This window comes from Hoplias malabaricus, chromosome 13, assembly GCF_029633855.1.
Source record: "Hoplias malabaricus isolate fHopMal1 chromosome 13, fHopMal1.hap1, whole genome shotgun sequence".
NCBI classification, from domain to species: Eukaryota; Metazoa; Chordata; class Actinopteri; order Characiformes; family Erythrinidae; genus Hoplias; species Hoplias malabaricus.
In genome coordinates this window covers 38,496,292-38,518,133 of record NC_089812.1, presented here as the reverse complement: position 1 = coordinate 38,518,133, position 21,842 = coordinate 38,496,292, and the positions used below count along the sequence as shown (strand labels likewise).

The 21,842-nt window shown below is 42.3% G+C and overlaps 2 protein-coding genes across 2 annotated transcripts in view; one reads left to right on the top strand and one right to left on the bottom strand.

Moving 5' to 3' along the window:
• The first annotated feature begins 1,374 nt into the window (after positions 1-1,374).
• Positions 1,375-21,842, top strand: part of zgc:171844 (uncharacterized protein LOC100151763 homolog) — a 36,190-nt gene continuing 15,722 nt past the window's right edge. The window contains exons 1-2 of the mRNA XM_066642760.1: positions 1,375-1,510; positions 20,936-21,059. Coding sequence (XP_066498857.1) covers positions 1,432-1,510; positions 20,936-21,059 — 203 coding nt within the window. The 5' untranslated portion in view covers positions 1,375-1,431. The remainder of the gene's footprint in view (positions 1,511-20,935; positions 21,060-21,842) is intronic.
• On the bottom strand, positions 9,158-11,080 carry LOC136664332 (uncharacterized). Its single transcript, XM_066641465.1, has 2 exons — positions 10,946-11,080; positions 9,158-10,552 (listed from the first exon to the last, which is right to left on the bottom strand). The coding sequence occupies exon 2, from the start codon at positions 10,474-10,476 to the stop codon at positions 9,538-9,540; it is 939 nt and encodes a 312-aa protein (XP_066497562.1). The 5' UTR covers positions 10,477-10,552; positions 10,946-11,080; the 3' UTR covers positions 9,158-9,537.

The window sequence follows — 21,842 nt, the reverse complement described above, 5'->3', positions numbered from 1 at the left end:
ACTAGTGTTTTACACAGTGTTTTCTGGGTGGACCACTGTTGACCCACTGAGGACAAAGTTGGAGGTCCACTAGTGTTTTACACAGTGTTTTCTGGGCGGACCACTGTTGACCCCCTGAGGACAAAGTTGGAGGTCCACTAGTGTTTTACACAGTGTTTTCTGGGTGGACCACTGCTGACCCACTGAGGACAAAGTTGGAGGTCCACTAGTGTTTTACACAGTGTTTTCTGGACGGACCACTGCTGACCCACTGAGGACAAAGTTGGAGGTCCACTAGTGTTTTACACAGTGTTTTCTGGGTGGACCACTGTTGACCCACTGAGGACAAAGTTGGAGGTCCACTAGTGTTTTACACAGTGTTTTCTGGGCGGACCACTGTTGATTAATCAGAATTTTAGACAAAATGCCACATTTTAGCACTTTTCCATTCACAGTCCAATTTACATTTTTCTCCTTCATTAGGTTCTTTTTGTTATTCTTTATAAATAAGATTAGTAAACAATTTTAATCAGCACAGTGTCATCATTTTTATCATTTAATCATTTTATATCAGTCTTACACTCATTATTATATCTCTCAGAGTTGTTGGTAATGTTTGTATTAGTGTGTTTTCCAGAATAAAAGTCTCTGTGAATGTAAAATCTGTGTGAGGAGATTATAAATGAGTTCTATCCGGTACAGGACAGTAATCTGAGGGGTCCGATGGTGGTCCAGCAGTGGTCTACAGTCAGTGGTGTGACAGACTTTTAATGACAGTGGACCGATATGTGCTCGCTGTCTCTGCTACCCTCCTTCTGAAGTTACATAGTTCTCTTTCTCCAATGCTGAGCCACGAGTAGGAAAGACTGACCGTATTCTCTTTATTACACGTCAGTGAAGTATAACAAAATATCACCTAGTGTCCCTTTAAACCCTCTGAGTCATAACCCGTAAGTCAGCGCTGTTTTTATTGGCTGCATTTTCCGTGTTTCTCACGAGGTGGCGTTTTTCAGGCGAGTGGAGCCCATTCATCAATCGGGGTTCTCTCCTCTCTCTCAGCTCTCTCTCTCTCCTCTCTCTCAGCTCTCTCTCTCTCCTCTCTCTCAGCTCTCTCTCTCTCCTCTCTCTCAGCTCTCTCTCTCTCTCTCAGCTCTCTCTCTCTCTCTCTCCCTCTCTCAGCTCTCTCCCTCTCTCAGCTCTCTCTCAGCTCTCTCCCTCTCTCAGCTCTCTCCCTCTCTCAGCTCTCTCTCTCTCTCTCAGCTCTCTCTCTCTCTCTCTCTCTCTCTCTCTCTCTCTCTCTCTCTCTCTCTCTGAGTGTGGAGGTGCAGATGCGCAGTGGACACAGAGGGGTATTGTATTAACCCTGTTCTCCAGAGCTCCGTTTCTGAGAGTAAGAGTAAAGCGAGTGTTCAGGCAGTGGACGGTGGGCGCTGAGAAGCAGTGCTGAGCGGAATGGAGAAAGCGAGGAGAGCAGTGAAGCAGTACGGCTCCGTGGAGAGCGCGCAGGCGGCGGAGGGCGCAGGTAAAGCAGGTGAGAGCGGCTCTGAAGTTGAGGTGAATTGAGTGATGCTCATTAGCTTTTGAGAACTATAACTGTAGCGCGCGTGAGAAGTGAATCAACCCCAGCAGCAGTGTCCACATCTCTCACATTTTCGATTTGGTCTGCACTATATGACCGAAAGTTTGTAGACAGGCACACACACACACACACAGCCTCCTTAGAAAAACAAGAAATGCAATGGGATGTATTTGAAGCAGGGGAATTGTGCCACACTTTGGCTTTGTTTGGCTGAATGCCATCAAATTTTCACAGAAATGTTTCAACATCTTGTGTAAATTCTTCCCTGTGGACAGCCGTCCAAACAATGTATGTTCTTGGAGCCTGAGTCTGAAGATTACGCCAGCTCCACTGATTCTACAAGAGCACTTTGTAGTTCTACACTCACAGACTGTAGTTCATCTGTTGCTCTGCATACTGTGTTTGCTCTTTGCTCATCAGGGCCAATGCAGTCTAGTTATTATGTTTCTGCTTTTTCTGTCCACCAAACCAAAACATCCAGCCAACAAAGTTAGACCAGTGAGGGAGGTTTGTCTAGCAGAGTGGACAGTGAGAGGAAAAAGCTCCAGCAGCACTGTTGTGCCTGATCCACTTGTACCAGCTGTGCTCGGTTTTCCTTGGGTATGAGTCACTGGTTGAGTGTGTGATGCCCTGTAATGGACTGGTGCCCTGTGCAGGGTGCCTTTCCCCCGCCTTACTCCCCATGATTCCAAAAAGTACCTATACCCTGATCAGAACGATGTGTTTACACTAAACGAACGTATGGATTAGTTTCTAGATTGGTTTGTTTTGTTTTTTAAAGGCTGACTTGTGTCCTGAGGTGTGGTTTCAGTCCATAATTTCCATTGCATCGGTTTTAATATTAGATGTGCACTGGAAAGCTGTGAAAATACATGTCCTAGCCTCATAACTGTACTTCATAAACATAGGAAACATGAGGCCGATCCATGTCTAGGCAGAATGCTGTAGCTGTAGGCCATTAGACTGACCACTGGCCCATACTAACGGGACATTACTCATTCAGACAGATTGTATCGGGAATGTGTTCTGTATGCAAGGATATGTTTGTAGAGGTTTACCTGGGGTTGGTAATATGGGTAATGTGTTTACTGAGAGGGTGCGTGCTTCACTTAATTTAAGACGGCCAGATGTGGGCTAATTACCAGAGGATTAGTGATAATCCACTTAAGACTGGGCTGACCATTGGGCTTCTCTTGTCCAGTTCGCATTAATTTTGTAATGTCCAGGGCTAGTGAAGGCTGGTATTGAATAGATTCAATGTGAGAAAAATTGAATATCATTCTATTATTTTCCCTGACAACAATGCAAACCTTGTTAAAAGTTCTCTTCAAAATAAACTGAAGCCCCCAACAGATGGCATATTCTGCACTATTGTACAAAAGTCAGAGACCACATTTCACTGGTTATTTCCATTCATAGCGACCTTATTTATTCGTTTTCTGTAGCATGTAAACAGAAGAGCTAACGTATTTTACACTGTGATGGACTGGTGCCCTGTCCACAGTGGTCCTCCCTTTTGTCCAACTATTCCAGACCCGCCACAGCCGTGATCGTAATGAAGCTGTTACAGAAGACGCATGAATGAATTTGTTTAACAGAAAATATGTATCAAGGCTTCAGCATCTAAATATACACTCAACTATCACTGCTTGAGTTTTTAAACGCTGTGCCCCCCTCACTGTCCACTCTGTTAGACACACTCTGTTATACCCCTTGTAGATGAGGGTATAGCTCATCTGTTGCTGCACAGTTTGTGTTGTTCTCTAGGCTATCACTGGACACAGGATGCCGCCCATGGGATGCTGTTGGATGGAGTGCTGTAAAAACTCCAGTAGCCCTGCTGTGTCTGATCCAATGTACCAGCACAACACACACGAACACAGCACCACGTCAGTGTTCACGGAGGCTTGGGGGTGGTGGTGGTGGGGTCGGGGTTCTTATAATTGATGAGCAGGTTAAAATGGGGGATAAGAAAGTATGCAGAGCAACAGGTGGGCTAGTCTGTAGTTGTAGAACTACAAGGAGCTCCTGTATGGTCAGTGGAGCTGATCAAATGTGCAGTGAATGTTGATACAAGGTAGGTGTTCCTACTCCAGTGATTCTGCTCCACCAGTGCATTTTTTATAAAGCTTCCATTCTGATAGGTTTCTCTAAGCAATCTGCAGGGTGTTTTCTCACAGTGGATGGACAGAAACTTGTGTGGATTTCTCCGATCTAATGCAGAAGTGAAACATGTTGAAAACTATAAGTGCTTTTTGACAGTGAAGGTTTTGGGGAATTGTCAGGTCTTGCACGGTGTTGAGACTGTCATTCCCATCCTTTTTGTTGGGTATTTTATATTTCCTTTCCTTGTGGTAATATCTAGTCTCCTAAAACAGGGTAGAGTTGGTAACTAATGACCATGTTCACTGCAAATGTAATTAGCGATGGATGGATTTTTGCACAGTAATCACACCTATCTGGTGTTGGTCTGGCATCATTTTAAGTTGCCTTTAGAGGAAATGCAAATTCTGTTTCCCAGATAATGCTATTAGCGTCCCCAGCTGCTGAAACATGATTACGTGAGTTCATTTCGCTGCTTCAGGATGATGCCCTCTCACTCAAATAAATTGGTGTCCTTCTTTTGATTAGTGAAACCAAGGGCGTAGGAGTGAGTTTGACCTACCCCATACCCAAAACGTTAGATAGCTATAAGCTGATTCCTATGTAGATAAGGCAGTAAATACTGCATTTGTAGTGACGTGGAATAGCATTTGAGGAATTACAATAAAGAGGTAACTATTGACAACAATTGTCAGCTTCAAAATGTGTTTCTGTTATTCTTAGACAAATCCATTACAAGATCAATTTACAAAAAAACAAACATGGTACTAATTTTTGTTGGCAGAAATACTTGAAAACCCCAGCCTAATGATGTGGTGTGTGTGTGTGTGTGTGTATGGACACAGCCAGAGGCCAATGTTAACTTGCTGCTCCAGGTGACTGTCTGTGAGGAGTGTGGTGTGTTCTCTCTGTGTCTGTGTGGGTTTCCTCCGGGTGACTGTCTGTGAGGAGTGTGGTGTGTTCTCTCTGTGTCTGCGTGGGTTTCCTCCGGGTGACTGCCTGTGAGGAGTGTGGTGTGTTCTCCCTGTGTCTGTGTGGTTTCCTCCGGGTGACTGTCTGTGAGGAGTGTGGTGTGTTCTCTCTGTGTCTGCGTGGGTTTCCTCCGGGTGACTGTCTGTGAGGAGTGTGGTGTGTTCTCCCTGTGTCTGTGTGGGTTTCCTCCGGGTGACTGTCTGTGAGGAGTGTGGTGTGTTCTCTCTGTGTCTGCGTGGGTTTCCTCTGGGTGACTGCCTGTGAGGAGTGTGGTGTGTTCTCCCTGTGTCTGTGTGGTTTCCTCCGGGTGACTGTCTGTGAGGAGTGTGGTGTGTTCTCTCTGTGTCTGCGTGGGTTTCCTCCGGGTGACTGTCTGTGAGGAGTGTGGTGTCTTCTCACTGTGTCTGCGTGGGTTTCCTCCGGGTGACTGTCTGTGAGGAGTGTGGTGTGTTCTCCCTGTGTCTGTGTGGGTTTCCTCCGGGTCTAAAAACACACGTTGGTAGGTGGATTGGCAACTCAAAAATGTCCGTAGGGTGTGTGTGTGTGTGTGTGACCTCGTGAAGGATTGGCTCCCCCTCAAGTGTGTTTTCCTGCCCTGTGCCCAGTGATTCCGGGTAGGCTCCGTACCCACCACAACCCTGAACTGGATAAGCAGTTATAGACAATGAATGAATGAACTCTCAGATGCTGTTTCCCTAACAGTTATATACAAGCTGCTTTCATGATTGTAATTAGCCGTTATTGTAATCTGTTGTGCTCTCGTTATTGACCTCAAGCCCAGAGCTGGTAAAATCTAACTTTGTAAATCAGACTCTGACGGTGGCCAGTGAAGCTGATGATTAGAGCAGCTTTATATTTGAACAGGCGCCTTAACGAAGGCTGAAAACCCACCCTGTGTCTGACTCACTGCCAAAACGTGTTAATCTCGGTGGTGCACTTTCAAAATAAAAGTAGAAAATAAAAAGCATGTTTTTTCTCCTGTGGTATTATTTTTTTGGGGGGGACAAATGCAGCTGTTTCTAATTTTGCAGGGGACACGTCCCCCCATCCCTCCCTCCCTCCCTCCCCCACGGTTCCTACGCCAATGAGTGCAACCAAAGTGAGTCACTTGTGGGTCAGTGTAACGGCGTGAATCAAATCAAAATCAAATCAAATTTATTTATATAGCGCTTTTCACAACTGATGTTGTCACAAAGCAGCTTCACAGAATTCCAGTAAGACAAGATTTGACATGAAATGTAAAGACAAATGTAAAACCCTCAAGTGAGCAAGCCAGGGGCGACAGTGGCAAGGAAAAACTCCCCCAGCTGAGGAAGAAACCTTGGGAGGAACCAAGGCTCACAAGGGGTGACCCATCCTCCTCTGGTCAATCTACTGGTGATGATAGTAGTCCATGAGAACTTCAGTGTAGGGACAGCTTCAAGGCACTTGGTGGTTGCTGGAGCGTGGGCAGCTGGTCTGAAGCGTGGAGGAGGATCTCGACAGTCATCCATCAGTGTCCAGACAGACAGGTGGGCAGTCGTTTACTCGGAAAGATGTAAAGGGATGGAATTAGTTTTGAACTGTTTTGTGTTTGTAAAGTAGAAAATATAAAAATTTCCAGAGTGTGGCTAATGACTCCGGCAGATCTGACTATGACAGCATTAACTAAAAGGAGAGAACCAGGAGGACACACAGACACGGGAGCATCCTGAAACACTGGCATCCCTCCGCTCCACCGTCAACAAACCTGAGTGATCGCGAGAAGCGGCGGGACGACAGCACCAGCGTCTCAGTTTACTATAATTCCCTGTGTCCATGGACCCCCCGGATCTGCCGCCTTTATCTATGGGGGAGCATTAGCTACCAAATGATAAACTAAACAAATGAGTTTTTAGCCTACATTTGAAGATTGCGACTGTGTCTGAGTCCCGAACATTTTTTGGAAGATCATTCCAGAGTTGGGGGGCTTTATAAGAAAAGGCTCTTCCCCCAGCTGAGGCCTTCTGAATTCTGGGAACATTTAAAAATCCAGTATTCTGTGATCTGAGTGAACGTGGAGGCTCATAATAGGAAATTGTATCTTGAAGATATTCAGGAGCAAGCCCATGTAGAGCTTTATATGTTAATAACAAAATTTTGTAGTCAATGCGGAATTTAACAGGCAGCCAATGAAGTGATGATAAAACTGGGCTGATATGTTCAAATTTTCTAGTTTTAGTGAGGACCCTAGCTGCAGCATTTTGAACTAGTTGAAGTTTTCTTAAATTGCTGCTGGTGCATCCTGACAGTAGTGCGTTACAGTAGTCAAGCCTTGAAGTAATAAAGGCATGTACTAATGTTTCTGCGTCCTGGAGGGATAAGGCATTTCTAATCTTAGCAATATTGCGAAGATGTAAAAAAGCTGTCCTAGTGATACTACCTATGTGTTGATCAAATGATAAATCCGGGTCAATTATGACACCAAGATTTTTTGCTGCTGAACCAGGTTTAACTGGAAAGTCAGCGAGATTTAAAATTAAATCTGATAATTTATTTCTTGTCACTTTTGGACCCAAAAGCAGGACCTCTGTTTTGTTGCTGTTTAGAAGGAGGAAGTGACGCAACATCCAGCCTTTCACGTCTTTTACACAGTCCTCTATTTTCTTTAATCTGTGTTTGTCATCGGGCTTGGCTGAAATATACAATTGTGTGTCGTCTGCTTAACAGTGAAAGTTAATGTCATGGTTTCTTATAACTGTGCCTAGCGGTAACATGTATAATGTAAATAATAATGGTCCTAAAATAGAGCCTTGTGGAATTCCAAATCTTACTTTAGAATAATTTGAAGTTAGATTGTTTACTTTTACGAATTGATAACGTTCCGTTAAGTAAGATTTGAACCATAATAGGGCTGTCCCTGTGATTCCAACCATGTTTTCTAACCTTTCTATGAGAATATTGTGGTCTATTGTATCGAAGGCTGCGCTTAGGTCAAGAAGCACCAACAGGGATACGTGGCCTTGATCAGAGGCAAGAAGAAGATCATTTGTTATCTTGACTAGAGCTGTCTCTGTACTATGATGTTGCCTGAATCCAGATTGGAATTTTTCATATATATGATTCTTATGTAGATATGAACTAAGTTGTTGGGCCACAGCTCTTTCTAAGATCTTAGACAGAAATGGCAAATTAGAAATAGGCCTGTAATTAGACAGTGTACTAGCATCAAGATTTGGTTTCTTGATCATAGGTTTAATAACTGCTAGTTTAAAAGCTTTGGGTACATGGCCCAGACTAAGCGATGAGTTTACTATAGTTAAAAGAGGATCAATAATAGCTGGTAGTACTTCTTTGAGCAACTTTGTGGGAATTGCGTCAAGTGTGCAAGTTGTACAGTTTGCGGAGGTGATAATCTTCTCTAGTTCTAATTGTGGGAGTGGGAAAAAGGTTTCAAGTCTTTCTTTTACAGTTATATTATGTTTTATTTCATTCACATCGGGTGGCAGCCAGGATGGATTTGATCCTGTGGCTAGAGTTTGTTGTCTAATATTCTCAATTTTATTATTAAAAAAGTCCATAAAATCTTTACTGGTGAGAGTTGCTGGAATTAGTTGTTCAGAACCTGCTTGATTTTTTGTAATTCTAGAAAACACACTAAACAGTGCTCTCGGATTATTTTTATTATTGGAGATCAGCGAGGCCAGATATGCTGAGCGAGCTTTAGTGAGGGCATTTTTATACTCTATAAGGCTGTCCTTCCAGGCAGAATGAAACACTTCAAGCTTGGTTGATCGCCATTTCCGCTCTAGTTTTCGTAATGTTTGTTTTAAAGTACGGGTCTTATCGTTATACCATGGTGCGAGCTTTTTCTGTCTTATACTTTTATGTTTAAGTGGTGCTACCTTTTCTAAAGTAGATCGACAGGTATTTTCTAGGTAGTCAGTTAGTACATCTAGGTCCATTGGGTCTGATGGAGTTGGAACTGGGGTCGATAGTTCTGGTAGGTTTTCTATAAATTGTAGGGCGGTAGATGGTTTTATTATACGCCTTGTAGAATAGCGAGGGTTCTTACATATATTATGGATAAAACGTAGCTCATATGAAATTAAGTAATGATCGGAGATTGCTGAGGATTGCGGTAAGATATTAATTTTGTCAATGTTAAGACCTAGTGTCAGAACTAAGTCTAAAGTGTGGCTGCAGTAGTGTGTAGGCCCTGTTACATTTTGAGTAATACCAATAGAGTCTAAGATTGAGGTAAATGCCTTTTTTAGTGGGTCACTTTCCTTCTCAAAATGGATATTGAAATCTCCTACAATTATAACTTTATGATTGCACACCGCTAGGTTTGTAGCAAAATCGCTGAATTCTTTCAGAAATTCTAAGTAAGGCCCTGGTGGTCTGTAAATGTTGCATAATAAAAATGCGTCCTTTTTTGTGACCGGATTTGTAATAATAGTGGAGAGAACCTCAAAAGAAGAGAAGATGTCACATTGTTTAAGACTAATTTCTAGGGTATTTTGGTAAATTACACATACTCCACCTCCTTTGCCCGATATTCTTGGGCTATGTGCATAATTATAGCCTAGGGGGGTGGCTTCATTTAGTGCTAAATATTCATTTGGTTTAACCCATGTTTCCGTGAGACAGAAAACATTGAATTTATGATCACTTATAATATCATTTACGATGAGTGCTTTTGAGTTTAGTGATCTTATGTTGAGTAACCCAAATTTTAGTTCTGAGGTGTTGCTGCTAGGTGTTGTGTATGATTTAATATTGATTAGGTTGCTGAAACAGGCTGATTTTGTTTTTCTACTTTTACATTTAGTTCGGGGGAAAGACACAGTCTCAATACAGTTGAACCTGGGTGACGCCTCAAGACAGTTCGCAGACGGTCGGTTTAGCCTGTCTGTCTGCGGCCTGGTCCCGGCTCTGGATTGTCAGCAGCTATCTACACTACTCTGCCGACTAACTAAAAGACTATGTGCTATACTGCAAGAAAGTAAGGCAGCACCCTCCCGCGTGGGGTGGATACCATCCCTACCTATAAGACCAGGCTTGCCCTCAAAACGTAACCAATTGTCTATAAAGCCCACTTGATTTTCGGAACACCACTTGGACATCCAGCAGTTTAACGCCCAAAGTCTGCTGTAAGCTTCGTCGCCACGCCGCATTGGTATGGGGCCAGAGCAGATTACGGCATCGGACATCGTCTGGGCCAGTTTAATCACCTCTGTAATATTACCCTTAGTTACCTCAGACTGCCGCAGACGAATATCATTGGCCCCTACATGAATGACTACCCTCGAATATCTCCTATTAGCTAACAGTCTAAGGTTGCCACTAATATCCGGCGCTCTGGCTCCCGATAAACAGCTAACTGTTACTGCCGGCGCCCCTAAAGGAGTAGCTAATTTCACGTGCCGAACAATAGAGTCTCCTATAACCAGAGCACTCTTAACAGGCTCCTCAGCGGGTGCTTCGCTGAGCAGGGCAAACCTGTTTGACACGCGAATCGGAGGAGCGTGGTGTCCCGGTGGGCTAGCTTTGGCCTCAGCGTTAGCATCAGCCTTAGCTTTCCGGCTATGACGCCGAGACGTCACCCATTCACTCCGCTGTGAGGGCTCTAACGCCGGAGCCGTGGGGGTGCTAACTCTCCCTAAGGCACCCGGAGTTGCTAACACTGAATCTCGCTGTTTATCCCTCAACAATAATAAGCTCCGGATGCGCACTTCTAGCTGGTCCACTTTATCCACCAGAGAGCTAACTAGCTGACACTTACTACAAATACAACCACTATATTTATCGCTAGAGGTGGAAAAGGGCGTTAAACTAAACATGCCACACTCTGAGCAGGCAAAACAGCCAGTAGTAGCCATGGAATTTTAGTAACTTACACCAAGAACGTTACTCCAGGGTCCGGTGGCAGTTTTAGTGCCTCTGTAATGAATATTCCTGCGGAGACAATCTAAAAGATAGATCTATGGATGGTTAGTAGGTTATAAAAACAGATATAAATATAGAAATAACAATGGAAACGATTAAACAGGAAAACCCGAGCGATCAAAACAGCTTCCAAACGGGTACAGAAACAGCCAAACGGGTTGTGAAACAGACATGACGGACATGATACACATTATTCCCTCCTGAGTCATTAAATTCCCTTTGCTGATTAGCATATTGCCTTTAGAGGTACTTACTTTTCATGTGAGTCATTTTTAAGGGTGAAGCTGCATCAAAGACTTGTTATTGTGTCTAGGGCTGATACAAGTGGGTCAGACAAGGCAGTGCTGCTGGAGTTTTTAAACACTGTGCCCTCTCACTGTCCACAGTGATGGCCACACCTACCTCATTTGTCCACCTTGTAGATGTAAAGTCAGAGACAGCAGCTCATCTGTTGCTGCACACTTTGTGTTGACTGTCCTCTAATCAGTCATGTGGTCATAGGACGCGTTCCACAGGACACTGTTGGCTGTATTTATACATTCTCCATAACTGCTTTATCCTGTTCAGGGCCATGGTGGGGTCTGGAGCCAACCTGGATTCAATTGGCAAAAGGCAGGGTGCCAGTCAATCACAGGGCATCACACACTAACCTATGCACAGCCAAATGAAGTGTATAGTGGGAGGCAAACAGAGCACTCGGAGGAAACCCACAAACACACACCAAAATATTCAGAGAGACCGACTTCATTTAGGGGGCGTTGACCATTAAAGAACAGCTTGACAGCAGTCTGTAATTGTAGACCTAAGTCAGCCTTTTTTAAAGGATGGGGCTGATGAAATGGACAATGAATGTAGACACAAGGCCATTTTAATGTTTTGGCTGAGACTGAGTCCTCCCCCCCTTTACCTGTTAATAACATGTTTTCGTTAAGGAAGGATTTACACTAGATATTGGAACATTTCTTTAAGGATTTGATGGCATTCAAACACTCAGACTTTAATGAGGTCAGATACTGATATTGGAGGATTAGTTCTGGATCACAGACACTAATCCACTGTATCCCACACGAATTGCATGGTGCTGCTTCAGTGACTTCCACTGCTACACAGCCCAGTGCTGGGGCTCTTATAGCCCCTTGGCCAACACTTGGGATTGGGCTTGCTGACGTTAGGCTCATGTGCACCTGCTCCAGAGCATCCCATTTCCTTTCACGCTCACATGAGGAGATTGTTGCACTTTAATGATGTGAGAGAGGTAGCAGAGACAGGAGGCCTGGGCTGATATCAAAGCTTCAGGGTGGGGTAAAAATGCTTTCTGAGGGGGATTCAGCTCACAAGTTTATTCCTGTCATACTCATTCATAAGCATTATGCTGCTCCACTGAAGTGGTTCCAAATGAAGCACTTGGGCAAACTGGCCTACAGCCTTGGGCTTGGGGTTTAGCGTTCTGGAAAATGGAGTCTGGCTGAATGAGATGCATTTGAGAAAATGGGAACACTGATGTATCTTAAAGTGGGTGAATGTTCACTTAATGAATTTCATCATTACCCCTCAGTCTTTTCAGTTAGTTTATGCATGCTATAACGATGCTATAACGGCAGCCGTGTGTGTGTGTGTGTGTAGAACGACTTAATGTACGGCTGACTGTGTGAGGGTCTCTCAGGTACTATGACTCACACAGAGTTGACTGTTCGTGTGTGTGTGTGTGTGTGTGTGTGTGTGTGTGGTTGCTTAAGACACTGAGCGGGTCTTTAGAGCCATGTGCAGTCTGCAGTTCAGGTGATGCAGCATCTGTCCTATCTGGAACTGTTTGTTTTTAATAATAATAATAATTATTATTATTATTATTAAAAATTATTAAATTTTAAAAATTAAAAATTAGCAAATGAAAATTAAGGTGTCACAGTTATATAAGGGATGTTCTCTGAGAGCAAGGAAATGGCGGACCACTGTTGACCCACTGAGGACAAAGTTGGAGGTCCACTAGTGTTTTACACAGTGTTTTCTGGACGGACCACTGCTGACCCACTGAGGACAAAGTTGGAGGTCCACTAGTGTTTTACACAGTGTTTTCTGGACGGACCACTGCTGACCCACTGAGGACAAAGTTGGAGGTCCACTAGTGTTTTACACAGTGTTTTCTGGACGGACCACTGCTGATTAAACAGAATTTTAGACAAAATGCCACATTTTAGCACTTTTCCATTCACAGTTCAATTTACATTTTTCCCCTTCATTAGGTTCTTTTTGTTATTCTTTATAAATAAGATTAGTAAATAATTTAAATCCAGCACAGTGTCATCATTTTTATCATTTAATCATTTTATATCAGTCTTACACTCATTATTATATCTCTCAGAGTTGTTGGTAATATTTGTATTAGTGTGTTTTCCAGAATAAAAGTCTCTGTGAATGTAAAATCTGTGTGAGGAGATTGTAAATGAGTTCTATCCGGTACAGGACAGTAATCTGAGGGGTCCGATAGTGGACCAGCAGTGGTCTACAGTCAGTGATGTGACAGCCTTTTTATGACAGTGCACTGATATATGCTCGCTGTCTGGGTTGTTTTTAGCTGCAATGTGGGGTAAAACAAGAGAGATGAAAATTTCTAATCACTGTTAATGACAGCACAATATTATTACCAGCTGCATTAATTTCAAATGGAAAGGTTTTTAAAATAAATCCCTACCTGCTGTTATAACTTAAAAAATATCAATCAAAACTCACTAAAACAGACCCCTAATTAGTCAGTTTCAAGATGTTGTCATTTAACTCTTTAAAACCTACATTAAAAAATCTGCATTGTCATACTTTAATATTTTTGCACCGTGATGCTTATAAATTACTGATAGAACCATCGATTATGGCATAGCCACCTCGACCCTGAACTGTATAAGTGGTTTCAGACAATGAATGAACATATCAAAAAGTCAATAAATAAATAAAAATTATCTACAGTGTGGGCCATTTATATGGATACACCTTAATAAAGTGAGAATGGTTGGTGATATTAACTTCATGTTTGTGGCACATTAGTATATGGGAGGGGGGAAACTTTTCAAGATGGTGGTGACCATGACGGCCATTTTGAAGTCGGCCATTTTGGATCCAACTTTTGTCTTTTCAATGGGAAGAGGGTCATGTGACACATCAAACTTATTGTTAACTTAATTCTTTCATGAGTTATTTACAAGTTAAGCACCTGAAACTACGGATACTGGAAGCCTGTGCTAGCATTTCTCCTGTGGTGTTGCTATCAGTGTGTGAAGAGTGGGAGAAGAGGACTGCATTGACAATCCAACACAATGGGCAGCACTTTGAACACATTTTATAAGTGGTCAGAAACTTGTAAATAACTCATGAAAGAATACAGTTACGTTAAAACCAGTGGCGGATGCTGGTCTTTCAAGGAGGGGAAGCTCAATTTCGGCCTACATCATAAAATGTGTGGGTTTATTTATACGTAAATTCTACCCTCCGTTCCTTTTCAACAAAATGATCTGTGACCCTGTCGTACCAACAAGGCGTCTTTTCCAGGGACTTGACTAGTGTCCTCTCAATGGCCAGCAGAGCTAGGCTGCTTAAACGGCCTCGGCCCATGTGAAGTGTGTCCGCCTGTGAGTGCTTTGTGACGGTGGAGGGGCTCAGCAGCACCCGCTGGACAGAAACTGTGATAGAAGTCAGAAAGAGTGATAGAAGTCAGTCTCCAAACACAAGCAGCTACAAAAAACCCACCAGAAATAGAAGCTCGATTCGTCGCTAGTCGTTTTTAACAAAGAAAATGCCGCTAAAAGGTTTAAGAAAGTCTCCGGTTCAACTCAGAACAGAATGAAAATGTAATGCTCCCACGGATCTTTACACCAAAGGATCGCTGATTCGCTCATTTCGCTGTCAATCAAAAAGGGATTCAGCCTCAGACAGATCATCCAATCATCATGCAGAAGCTGAGCGTCCGGGCCAGCCGAGGCCAGCCCACTGCCCCATAGACCCCCAGAGACGCTGAGCGTCCGATGGGCGGGACAAAGCCCAGCATTTATCCAATGACTCGTCTCGTTTCGCTGCACTTCGCTATTGAACTCTGTGGACGCTCAGTGTCCTCACTGTTTAAAGCACTGTGAAGCTGCGGGAATGATTGAGAGGAAAGCCGCGTCTTTACCAGTGATAAGAAGCTGATTCTGAACAAAAGTTGAGCGCGTTGTAGTGAATATTTATTCACTGACCTGTACATACAACAGTATATATTTGATCACTTATTTTTTGACATTTTAGGGGAAGCTGAGCTTCACTTGCAGACTTAGAGCAATCGCCTCTGGTTAAAACCAAGCACACCATTGCTTTTTCTTGTGAAATTCCCAATAAGTTTAATGTGTCACATGACCCTCTTCCCATACAAAGGGCTCAAAGCTCTTAGACAAACAAATGTTATTTGAAGTTTCTAAATTATTTGTTTTAGAGTAACACCTATTTTTATTGGAGGATGGAAAATCATCTCCATTCATTTTAAGATCTTCATTGAAATCCATTACTGAAATTTAGTGAAGTTCAGCCCTGCGGTTTTATCCAGTTTATTGGGATGTGGTGGAGTAAGTTGTCTACTTCAATTTAAGCCATTGATTGTCTCTTTAGCTCCATCTACTGGGCAGCTGTATGAATGTAAAATGGCCGTGTTCTACCATTGTTTGGGCAGGGCATTCATTCTAATAAGATTAAAGGAAAATTAGGTAAGATCTGGAATTATTGTTTCTGGGTTCCCAGAGTTGCAGAGTGTAATATACAATATACAGCACTGTCCTTCACCAGGAGGTAGGAGGAAGGGGGTTTCCTTTGTTTCTTGCACTTGTTTCTGCATTTCTGAGCCCAACGTAGAGAGAACAGAGGCTGTATTCTCCCTATTGCAGGTCAGTGAAGCATCACAATGATTTTAAAGTTGTTTATTTTCCATTATTTCAGTTTCCCAAAAAACACACCCTGGAGTGGGCACCAGTCCTTTGCAGAGTGACACAAACTCACACATTCACTCAACACTTTTGACCTACCAACATGTTTCTTTTCAACTATGGGAGGAAACGGGAGCACCCAGAGGAAACCCACACGGACACAGGGAGAACACACCACACTGTGTGACAGTGACAATACCAGTTGCACCACTGTGTTGCCCATCTTCTATCTAATGTCTTAGGAAATAAATGAAAAACTGGCCAGTATGTCTGGAAAGTAACTAAAAGATGTTTTTAATGGCTCTAAAACCTCAAGCACGCTTGCGAATTAGTGTCCAGAGCTATTTCTCTCTCACTCTCTCCATCTCTCTCTCTGTCTCACTCTCTCTTCCTCTCTCAGAATAAAGGCTCCTGTGATGGACAGGGGAATGGACGTGAGCAGCAGTGGTGGAGTGTGTAGTATAGTGTAGTGAGCAGAACAGAGCATGCTCAGAGCTTCACCTCTGATAAACAGAGTGACAGAGAGGACTCAGCCTGTCAAGAGCAATTTCACAAGCGCCAACCAGAACTGACAGCATAGGACAACGCATGCAAATGCATGCACACGTACAAATACACTGGATAAATCACGTCTAATAAATGACCCATGAATCTTACCAACACAGGTCTTTTTTTTCAATATCCTTTAATGATTTTATTAAAATCTATTTTTTAAACTATTCAGACATCTCTCCCAAATATGAATAACATTTACTTTAATGGCCATTTTGTTCAGAAATAAAATGAAAGAAGAATGGTGTGTGTCCTCTGGCTTTTGCACAGTGCTGAAGGTGTGAGGAAATGGATTGAAATTATCGATAAATGGAGGGACAGGGAGAAATCAGCCTGTCAGGAGCAATTTCAGAAGCACAAGCCAGAAATGACAGTGTGGCACAACACATGCAAATCCATGCACACGCACAAATGACCTGAGAATCTAGCAGTGGCGAAGGCTTATCTTTTTATGTTATTAACCTTGTTTTCGATCCCATTCTTCCTTCCTCTCTTTTCCCCAGTGATATTGCAGCGGTTTGCTCAGAATCTTCGCTTCTCTGACAAGGTCAAGCAATTAAAAGCCAATCACAGTGTGGAGCTGCAAGATGACTCATGGCTTCTAGCTTTAATGAGAAAGAGAGCAAGAAAAGGAGCAGAGAGAGAGGAAGAGAGGGAGAAACAGCAGCTGTATAGGGATGTTCAAGTCTCCAGGCGAGGAGCGCACACCTGTTGGTTTCTATTATTCGCTTCCTCAGAGTCCTTCCGAGTAAAAGGCTGTGGTTTTTTTGCTTTGTGTCTGCCTCATGTAGAATGTACTGAGAGCAGAGATGAAGCAATATATAAATTGTGACTTAATGCTGATATCCAGTGTTTTTCGTGTTTATCTGCCAGCGGAATTATTGGAGTTGTACCAACACCTTGCATCAAATCTTTATTTATTTATTTACATAGCTGCCCTTTTAGTTTATGTTAAACTTTATTATGAAATACTGCAGTAGAAAGAGTCCAAACTGACGAGGGGTGGGACAATATATCAAAACGCTATTTAGATTATCGCTTTCTTTTTTTCTATTTATTTTATTGAATGTGTGAGTATGTGCTGCCCTTTGATGGATTATCACCTCATCCAGGGTGTGTTCCTGCCTTGTGCCCAGTTCTTCCAGCTGGGTTCTGAACCCATCCTGGACTGGATAAGAAGTTACAGAAGATGAATGAGTGAATGCGGAGCTGTCCAATTACAGTAATTTTAAAAGAAGCTGTGTGTGGCTTCACATGGCTCAGAGGAAACACATCCTAGCCTCCATCTTACCCATTTATTTATTAATCTGTGATTAAAGGAAAACTAGTTGCTGGTAGGAAATTGAAATAACAAAAGATTGGGTAATAAACAATGGGTTAAAATGCCCTTTTTCATGCAAATATCTGCCAGTGATATTACTGTGCATCACTGATATCAAAGATCTTTTTAAACTGTGCAGATCACAACACCATTTTTAGAAAAGTTGGATAATTGTGGAAAGCCAGTTGAATGGGAATTCAATACTTTACTATATGGGTTCAGACAGGGGCCCGGTTGCCCACTAGGCCAACCCCAGCCAACAGAGGGAGACATGGAGCCAACACACCTTAGTTAAGAGAAATCAGCAGCACCTGTTTGTCTCGTACTTAAGGAAAGCCAACACACACCTCAGTGCTCAGTCTTGGGCTTCTCTTTTCAAGAGTGCCACACAAGCCTAGCCGGTGATTTTGGTAAAGTCCCTAGAGTGTTCTCCTGGGTCTCTTTCCTGTGAAAAGGTTTCTAAACTTATTACGTGTCTTCTTTTCTCAAATCTTTTGGTTTGGCATCTTCGCCTATTTAGTTGTCTTTTCCTTCTTTAATTTGTTCCTTTTTATTTTTTAGTTGAATTTAGTCCATTAATGAACTACTCCACTAGTAGCTCACTCAGGGTTCCTTGGTTTTAACCCATCCCTGGGTAAGCGATCACATTACATTGCATTTAAAAGCTCCCTTTACTACTTTCAGAAGCTGGGTGATCTTAATATCTGCAACAAAGTCTGTCCAAGCACATGCTATTAAAATTTGGTAGAGGGATACATGCAAACAATCAAATACTCCCCAAAGAAATCCTCTGTTTTACCATTACAAACGTTACACATAAAAACTCAGAACCCATGTGTTGGTTCCTTTGGTCGTTTGAACAGTAAATAAACTGGGTACATTTGTGTTGTCAATATCGTGATCCCTGGCTCTATTACCACCATGTAATCCAGTAGGCAGATGGTACATCATGTGCTCATTAGCTTCTATCCTGTGTTTGGAGTCAATAGGTTTGTTGTTCTTTTACTGATTACATTGAAATGAGTCAACATTATTGTCCATGGTAACTGCTCGTGTGGTACAGAGGCAATAGATAGTGATTAGGCTGAAAATTGCTGGAGTGTTTGCTTTAACGAAATAAGGATAGACTTTGATACTTCGCCACATTGGATTTAGCTGTTCATTCATTTAATTGTGCACTACATGAACATACAACACGTATGTTAAAAAACAAACAAGACCTGGCAGACTACCAAAACTCACCATCAGATCAACAACAATTCAAACGTTCATCTTTGAGATCCATTCTTCCACTGAACCAGCTGCACACTGTCAGTCTGAAAAGAGGTGGAGTTTAAGAAACTATTAATAAATTTAAAAATATATTATATACGATTACAATATAATGGACTGGCTGCCCATGGCCCAAGTGTTTGGAGTGACTTGGACTGTGAGAAGCTGAAAATGAACACGTTTCTAAAATGTTTTATATTCAGCAAGTCTTCTGAAAAGAATAGAAACTGTAGGAATATGATGAATAAAGTGGACACATTAATTACCGAACAAATGTGGTATTATATCAAGCCTGTCAGTTAGATGTAGGGTTTCTGTCGCTGAAAATTGAATCACTTGACATTAATGGCCTTTTTGCTTAGAAATTCATTACTGACGGGTGGTCTCTGAGTTTCGCACAGTACTGTACACTTGTACATAACATACACTCACTGTTCTGTGTTAAAATGTTAAACTGTCTCTTTTTAAAGGAGTGATCTTTGAATATCTTTACCCCCTCCACCTGCAGACTGAATTATAGGAGAAGGCAATGCATACAGTGGAACCAATAGTAACTTTCTGCTTGTTTCCGTGGGGATGTATTAAGCAGTGAGGACAGGTTGCTGTTGGAATGCCACTGGTCTTCAACAGTAGACCGATGCCCAAAGTGGAGAGAAAGAGGGGCCACATTGACTACTTCAGTGATTCAGAATAACACTGTCCATAGAAGGGTAACACTTTAAATTACAGCCCGCTAATTACTGGGGAAATGCAGAGTATGTACCTGTTAATTAAGATACCTAGAAAGTTATTACTAGGTATCTTACAAACATTTTACAAAAAGGCGATAAAATGTAAGTCCCTATTAAGTAAGGTGTGAGAAAATGTAAGTACAGAGTAAATAAAGGGTAGGATTGTAGAAATATGTGGAAATTACTGGAAATTCTTACAAAATTTTACAAATAAGGCACGTAACGAGGTTCCAAACCCCTTGTACTGCATAATTATAGATTACATAATTGATTTAAAAGTGACAGTTTAAGCAAGTGACTGTTAATGTCATTACTATTTTCAATTCACTCTAGTTCTGAATGTAATTATAGATCCTTTAAAATGATTTACAGTGCACATATAGAGAAGGACATGGTCAGCTACTGTCATTACAGGCACTAGCAGAGTTTCACGGTGCTTTGTACTCATTAGGTTCAGGACGTCATTTACCAAAATAATCATCATCACATACTTAGGAGATATTTAACACTCTTATCTGTATTGGGGCATTATATGTACATAGATTACTAGTGAGGAAATGGGTGTTCCTCTTCTGCTCACATGGGTACGATAGTGTTATGTTAGTACAGCTTAGTACCCAGTACTTTCCTGTAACTTACCCTTAATTACTGCATGTCACGGTTGGGCAGGACAGACAAGGGAGGTGGACGTAAACGCAAGGAATCTTTTATTTAACAGGACCAAAACCAAGAAGTTTCACAAACTTACTACATGAACGAAACAGGAACAGACAGACAACTGAGAACAGGGGTAGACATGGGAGACGCAGAGAAAGAGAAACACACATCTACACACACTAGAACCGACAAGGGAACACTAAAACAAAGGGACTATATACACAGAGCACTGACAAGGAACACCTGGGGACAATAACGAAAGGGCAGGACTACAAAGGAGACACTAACGAGAGGGCGGAGCTAAGGTGAGACTAGCGCAGAGACAAGCACAACAACCAGAGCCATGGTGAGGAAAACAGACAGGAAGTTACACTGCACTGCCTATGTTACAGGAAAGTACAAGATACTAAACTATACATATGCTGGTATTCCAAAAGGTTCAGAATTGTAGATACATGCTTTATTTTTAAATATTTGTAATATTCCTGTTAATAAAAGTATACATCTATTCTCATACTCAGTGCTTAATTTATCTTACGGCTTACTTCACAGGTGCTTACTCTGTACTTACCCAGTAATTAGTGGACTGTAATTTAAAGTGTTACCCACAGAAGACCTTGATTTCAGCACTGGAACATAAACACATTCAATAAAGTGCTTAATCATAGCCATCAGTTCAGTCTCAAATCTCATTGCACTGTTGATTTGCCAAAGCACATACCTTCAGGCCGTACACAGTGAAATGATTTGTTGTTTAATATTGGATCCCAGCAAGAAAATAAAACGTGTATGATAATCATATTTACACATTAATAGTGTAGTACTGAATGAATATGACAAGTGCTTCCCACCCTTAGAAGATTAGTGTAGGTCTTTGTGTAGACTGATGTAAACTTGCTTTCTCCTTCTCCCTCTCTCACAGATGAAGAAGACATTGTCTCTATGGCTGACTCAACCATCACTGTTGACGACATTGAGGGGGAGCTGTTCAAAATCGAGAGGATACGAGACGTCCTTGTGCGAAGAGAATCTGAGCTCAGATACATGTGAGATACTTTCCGCTGGACACACCACACATACTCAGTGTCTGCCCTGAGATTTTAAATTTGATACTGTAGTATGCATTGAGGGCGGGTGTGGGTTTGATTCCCGCTCCGGGTGACTGTATGTGAGGAGTGTGGTGTGTTCTCCCTGTGTCTGCGTGGGTTTCCTCCCACAGTCCAAAAACACACGTTGGTAGGTGGATTGGTGACTCAAGAGTGTCCGTAGGAGTGTGTGTGTGAGTTTGTGTGTTGCCCTGTCAAGGACTGGCGCCCCCTCCAGGGTGTATTCCTGCATTGCGCCCAATGATTCCAGGTAGGCTCTGGACCCACCGTGACCCTGAACTGGATAAGGGTTACAGATAATGAATGAATGAATAGTATGCATTGGATTTGGTTTTTTTTGGGGGGGCGGGGTTCTTGCTGGTAAATGCTGTATTAAGTTGCTTTGCTGTAGAGGATGTTACAATTATTGTTATCAAAACATTTGTCCAAGGGTTTGCAAACCTCTGCAGACAGCTGTAATCACATGGGAGAAGGAGAGTAAGTGTAATAGAGAAGCTGTTTCAGCTAGAAATAAGCACATTATCATGTAAAAAAAAAAAAAAGTAAAACTATAAACTATGGGTCACCAGTCTTATCCACAAAGGGCCGGTGGGTTTGCAGATTTTCTTTCCAACCCAACAGGAGCACACCCTGTATAACTGCTTAGAGACTGAGACTAGTTGATTAAACCATTAGAATCAGGTGTGCTCCTGCTTAATGAGAAGGAAAACCCGCAGCCGCACT

Coding starts and splice junctions, on each gene's coding strand:
- LOC136664332 (XM_066641465.1), bottom strand. CDS start 10,476: ATGGCTACTACTGGCTGTTTTGCCTGCTCAGAGTGTGGCATGTTTAGT.